General features: G+C 40.3%; 1 protein-coding gene across 3 annotated transcripts in view; it reads right to left on the bottom strand.

The window, feature by feature from the left end:
- LOC309619764 (uncharacterized protein) overlaps positions 1-6,513 on the bottom strand; it is a 9,360-nt gene extending 2,847 nt beyond the window's left edge. Inside the window, exons 1-5 of one of the 3 annotated variants that reach the window (XM_082375439.1) lie at positions 6,469-6,513; positions 6,236-6,314; positions 4,944-4,985; positions 3,734-3,854; positions 231-358 (exon numbers count right to left, since the gene is read on the bottom strand). In XM_082375439.1, the coding sequence (XP_082231565.1) occupies positions 231-358; positions 3,734-3,854; positions 4,944-4,956 (262 nt within the window). In that variant the 5' untranslated portion in view covers positions 4,957-4,985; positions 6,236-6,314; positions 6,469-6,513. The other 2 variants (XM_082375438.1, XM_082375440.1) reach the window with 2 other exon arrangements.

Raw genomic sequence — 6,513 nt, 5'->3', positions numbered from 1 at the left:
CAGCCCAATCGGTAGGGAATTTATTTTACGAAGAGTGATGCCCATCTGGGGAGCCCCCTCAGAACCACATGCTGACAGAGGAACTCATTTTACTGGACAAATGGTTAAGATTGGGCCCATTACGCAGCATTTCCATTGTGCTTACCACCCCCAGTCCTCTGGGTTAGTAGAAAGAACAAAGGGAACAATTAAAACCCAACTGGCTAAGATGATGAATGTTTATTCCTTACCTGGCCTAAGGCCCTTCCATTGGTTCTCCTCAACCTCAGATCCACCCGTTTCGGAAAACATTTGTCTCCTTTTGAACTGATCAGGGGGGAGACCAGTGAGACTGGATGAAGGACTATATGAACCTATACTAATGAGAAGGGGTATGTTACGTTATTGCAAGGGTTTAATTGCATTAACAGGACATTATAAGCTTGTTTCCGGACCTTATCACAGTACTCTTTCCTTAAATGATGATCAGATGCCCTATGACCTGCAACCTGGAAAAGGCATCATTTAAAGGACTCTCTCCAACCTAGATGGAAGAAGGTCCCTTATCAGGTTCTTTTAAGTAGCTCATGCACAGCAAAATCGAAGGTAATTGACTCTTGGATTCATATTTCCCACCTAAAAAGGCACCGGTCTGGTCTACAGAGAGGACTGCTGACCTCAAACTCCCCTTAAAGCGATGCTCTGATAGGAAAGAAACACCAATGCCAGGACGAGAAGACGACGACATCAGAAGGAGACAGCTATCCCAAGATGCTGGACCTTACCGTATGATTATTAATAACATTTTCTTGATTTCTTGGACTTTCTGCACATGAATCAAATGTTTTTCTATCATGGGTACGATCCTGTGCAGATTTTAGAAGTCATTCCAGTTGTTGGGTTTGTGGTCAATTACCTACATCCACTACTTCTGGTTAGTGGGTTTCTCCTCTCCAAGGCTCTGATTGGATGGCCCATAGAAAACTTCAGAAAAAAGAAGTTAAAGTTCTGTCTGATCCGCAACTGATGCTACTATGGGAACCCCTCACTTTGCCAATCAAGCATTCTTGCTCTGACTTTGGCCATAAATGAGTTTTCCCTTAAAGTTACTCAAGCTCAATTAGAGCAACAGCTAAATTTCGGTCAAAAATTATAACTTCCTGACTATTAGGAGGGATACCCCCTCAGTTATGGGATAGGTTTATATGGCTAATACCAGGCTGTGGTCCCTTAAGGCGCCTCCCTATGTTGGGAACAATTAAATCACACTGAAGATATTCAGCCTAATAACACCAGAAAATTAGGCTGGGTGCCTTAATGAAAAATGTCAGTGTATCATCATTTCCCTTAAAGATAGTGATTGATATGGAACAGACTGGGTCAGGCGCCCAGGAGTATACTGGGTTGCACCCAGTGGAACTCAGTGGTTTTGTGGCACCAGTCTACATCCCTGGCTTCTTCCAGGATGGATGGGAAGATGTACTTCAGGATTCCCTAGGGCTCAAGGCCACTTGTGTGCTAATTTAGAGATGACTCCAGCAAATTTACCAAGAGATCAGTATTCCCCTCATATGATCATGTAGCATCTATTTTTATGCTTTTAGTAGGATTGGAAGATGGACCTCCCATATCAAAGCCTTAACAGAATTCACCCAAAAGCCCCTAAATGATTAATCATTGAGGCCTCTGTGATGAGAAAAGTGGTATTACAAAATCACATGGCCCTTGATAGCCTTGTAGTATCTCAAGGAGGCACCTGTGCTATAATTCAAACTGAATGCTGTGTTTTCATACCAGACAAATCCTCTACTCTAATAGGATGCATTTAATGACCCACACGAAAAACCAGATTTCTGCCTTAAGTGATTCACTTCCTAGTCTTGGTGATCGTTTTAGGGAGCTGGTTTGGTTCCAGAACCTCATGGCTTAAATCCCTACTTATGACTTTATTAATGTTACTACCTGTATGATATCCTGTCTGTTTTATAAGATCATTGTCTCTTGTATTACCCAATGTGTAACCAGGCCTTTGACAAAATGAATGATGGCTAAAATCTTGAGGCAGTCAGTCATATATATATATGACTCTATATTGAATAATTGGAATAGTGCCACTCTAGATATGAGAAGAAACAAGGAAAAAGACTTCCCGGATCATAACAGATTAGTTAGGACAGGTGATCCAGAGAATTTTAGGTTATCAACAGGGCCTAATCCAAAAATAAAACATTGGCCTATCAAGTCCTCATCTGACCTACAAAATGAGAATTCCCAGCACTGTGGGACAAACTGGCCATGAATGGAGGATACCAGGCACCATTCTGTGCTCTGGATACTGGCCTTAGTTAAGATGCACACCTAAAGGATATTTTCACTAAAGGATATTTTCACTGAGCCCAGACTCTTGCATCTTCTCATGCATAGAAAAGCACTAAAATCATTAACCTGAGATGCCTGTTTTTGTGGTTAGCAGGAATCTTTGTTCAGAATTTCCTGTTTCAAGCAAAAAACTCCTACGTACCCTGGCTCCTCTGTAACCTCTGAGGGCTGTCTGACAGGCTATAGTCCTCAGTACGGCCCCCCAAAAAACCTGAAGGTTGTGCGTTTTTCTTCAGTCAGTCAGCAGTAGACTGGTGCGGTTGACACGAGTGCTTCACAGTGGCCTAGCCTATATGGTAATGAATAACTCGTTACATGTTTTTTATGGCTTATAACGTCAGTCATATTCATAACACAGTATTGGAAACATTGTTACATAAAAAGACATTTACCTGTGATAGGCTAATCCACCGTCTGTCCCAACTACGAGAGACACAAAGATCTAAAACAGTAAGAGCACTATAACATTCTTAATTTTATATCGAATACCACTCGCCTTATGCCTGTGTAAGGATAGACTAGTACCTACATGTATTTCATGCATTCATGACATACCTGACTCTTGTTTCAATATTTCTAGGCTGTGTGGTTTGTCTTGAGTTTTTTCAAATTGTTGCAAATCTCCAAAAAAATTTCCAATATATTTATTGAATAAAATCCACCTTTAAGTGGACCCATGCAATTCAAGGTTCACCTGTATAGTGGGCTGGAAGAGAGGAGAGAGTTTCTACAACCTGGCAGATGATTTACACGGGCTCTGTCCCACCTGTCTGACAGGTGAGAAAAGACATGGCTACCTGGTGAGCTCTCCCAGCCCATTGTTAGTGAACCAGACTTGGGTGCAACACTGGGTTGTGGTGAAGGAAGGTGCAGCGTTTGTAAGGCATCCAACCTGGGCCCAAACAAGGAGGACGGGCAGCTTGCGCTCAAAAGACCTGAACCCCCTGTGCCACCACCCCATCTTTTAGGGGAGGGTTTTTAAAGACAGGGTGCAGGAGAGGGTCGCAGGGTGTGTTGCCCTCAGTGTTCAGGCTAGAAAGAAGATCCTCTAGTGAAGTTGTGACATACGAGTTTGTATCAATTCCCTTCAGTCTCACTGTGCCTGAGCAAGTTAAGGGTACCTGATAAGTAAATTAGGAGTCTGAGATTAACATACACACACTACCGTATATAAAATAAACAAGGACCTACTGTATAGCCCTGGGAACTATACCCAATATCTTGTAAGAGCCTATAACGGAAAAGAATCTGAAAAAGAACAGATATATATGTATACATAACTGAATCACTATGCTGTACACCTGAAACAACACTGTAAGTAAACTATACTTCAATAAAAAATATATCATTGATGCTTGATTAAAAAAAAAAGTACCTCGTAAGAGTCCTTCCATCTAGGTTGGAGACAGTCCTTTCAATGATGCCTTTTCCAGTATGTATGATCTTTATCCAAAGAGAGATTGCTGTGATAAGCTTCAGAAACAAACTTGAGTGTCCTTTAACAATTCAATTAAACTTGACAATTATGTAACATAATTGGGATAGTTAAGGAGTTTGGGATTAACATGTACACACTACTATATATAAAATAGATAACCAACAAGGACCTACTGCATAGCACAGGGAACTCTGCTCAATGTTATGTAAAAACCTAAATGGGAAAAGAATTTAAACAAGAATAGATACATGTATATGTATAACTGAATCGCTTTGCTGTACACCTGAGACTAACAACCTTGTTAATCAATCAACTATATAATATAAAATAAAAATTAAAAAAAATTACGTAACATAATGAGCTACCTGGGAGGTGAGTCTTAGTAAATAGACCTCAATTAACAAAACTAGAATTATGACATTTTATCAGGACCACCAGATTTTCCAGAATTCCATACAATTTCTAGAATATATTAACATTTACCCATACAGTATAACCTAAGGAGGCTTATCACTCATTTGAGAATGCTTCCCATGTAATTAAACATACCGAGCAATCTTAGTTTAATCTCTCTCAGATGCTTTGGGGTTCTGGGTTCTTTTTTTCCATATTAGCTTGTCCCTTATTTTCTTTCCCATTTAGAAATAACCAGCTTTAGGACCAAATTACTTTTCCCTTTAACAAAATGCATCTTCAGTCCTCATATACCTTCTTTTAATGAAAACAAACATCCTACTTTTCGTATATACTGAAATGTTTCCCTTATTTTAGTAGCTTTACATACATATATTACAAGTTTTAACCTTTAAAAACTAATCTCTGGCAAAAACAAGAAGCAATTGTGATCATACCACCGTTTCCTGATTGGAAAACTTATGAATATATTCTACAACCTCCAGAAACATACATCTTCTCATAGCATAATTTCTTTCCTCAATGTGGTATAAGACGTGTGTCTAAAAAACCCAAACATGTTTAGGTTTTCTCTTGTAAGACAAAAGTGGGTAACCTTAGACTCATTTAGCAAAACTCTAAAGTTTCAAGTTGCCAAAATCTGGAGAGACTATTTTTAAGTAGATTTTCTAAAACATAGTTATTCCCAAAGTTCAACTCCCAGAAATCTTACCTTTATTTACATTTAACTTACTTAAAAGTTCCATTGTATCAAGTTATTTTCCTTGTGACGATTCTGTAACAGGATTAATAAGATCTTATTAACTTTCCTAAATACAATAAAAATTATAGTTCATGCCTCTGAAGGCATCTCTGTCTTCAGGCATCAACAAGCTTAAACTTTAACACCAGATATTAATTTAATACTGAATATTCACAGATCATGTGACCCTGAAATTCATTTGGGTTAGTTACTTTTATATTTCTGAGAATTTAGATAAGTAATTTCCTTTAAGCCAATTACATAGAGCTCATTTACAAATTAATTTTGATAGCATCTGGAGGTAAAGACATATCTCTATAACATACACAGACACCCATATAGACACAGATCTCAGTTTTTCTGCTTGAGTTAAAACTCTCCTTCCCTTTTTTCTCTTCAGTCTCTTAGGAATTGGAGATCGTCAGAACATTTGTATCTCAAAGGCACAGGGAGAGTAAAGCAAGTTCCTCTTAGAAAGCCAGCTTCCTCTCACTGCATATGCAAAAACCAGTCTTTTAGAACATCAAGAGAGCCCCATTTTGGCCATTTTCAAGGTGAGATTTCCTTCAGTACCCAAATAGCCGATTCAGTTTAAATAACAGACAATAGTACATATCATTCACTCACATTCACACAGCTCACCTCCGGACAAACTTGTAGGCGGCTCTGAATCGGGCTCAAGAGCAGATTCAGCTATCAATCAGTTCCTACGAGGGTCTACACCACGTTCAGGCTACCGGGGCCCTCTAACGAGGGTCAATACCAGGACGGTCTCTGAGAACAATTCTTTCAATTTCTTTCCTACCAGTGGGGTCTCCCCCAAAACCAGGACCCCCTAGCAAGGTTCAAAACCAGGAAGAGAAAACAGGGTTTGAACTCATGTACCAAGACACAAACACATACATACCCAAGATAAGAGCCAAACCCATTCCAAAAGGCTCACTTTGATTGAATAGCATAAAGGCTAAGGAATTTCATACCATTTACCTTCCCCAGTTTTAGATGAAATATGGTGGCGTGATTTAGAGAGCTACTGGGGCCATTTCTCCCTGGACCCCAAGAAATAATGGGGCTAAGCAGTGTTACAATAAACATTTTCTTCCTTTACGTGGGAGCCTAGCTGAAAATGTCCCAGTTTTGTAAAATACACCCTAGGGGACTCCAAGATCGAATAGAGCTCTGATTTCACATTCTTTCACACAGCCAGTGTCACCAGAACCAGACTCGTGTCCAGGGCTTCTCAGGGTCACAGTTCCCTAGTACAAGAATGGAAAGTTTCCTACCTGCTGTTCCAACCGGGGTGCAGAGGAGCCGTGGTCTAACGGGGGTGACTGTAGGCAGTGCCGGATGACCGAGAGACTCCTCGACCCAGAAGGGAAAACCCAGTTAAAGTGGTGCTCTGCTCAAAACCAGATGACTAAGTCCTATGCCTCCCCTCTCCCCAAAAGGAAAATCCCAACCAACGTGTCCAGTAGGGAAGAACACCTGGTGTTGACACACAGGTTCCACCACTTACCAGGTGTCTCAGACCAGGACCACAGCCTTGCTTTCTTCAGGGAAT

This window comes from Balaenoptera borealis, assembly GCF_965194805.1.
Source record: "Balaenoptera borealis genome assembly, chromosome: 21".
Classification (NCBI taxonomy): Eukaryota; Metazoa; Chordata; class Mammalia; order Artiodactyla; family Balaenopteridae; genus Balaenoptera; species Balaenoptera borealis.
The sequence above is the reverse complement of the archived record's forward strand: the minus strand, read 5'-3'. Positions and strand labels throughout refer to the sequence as shown.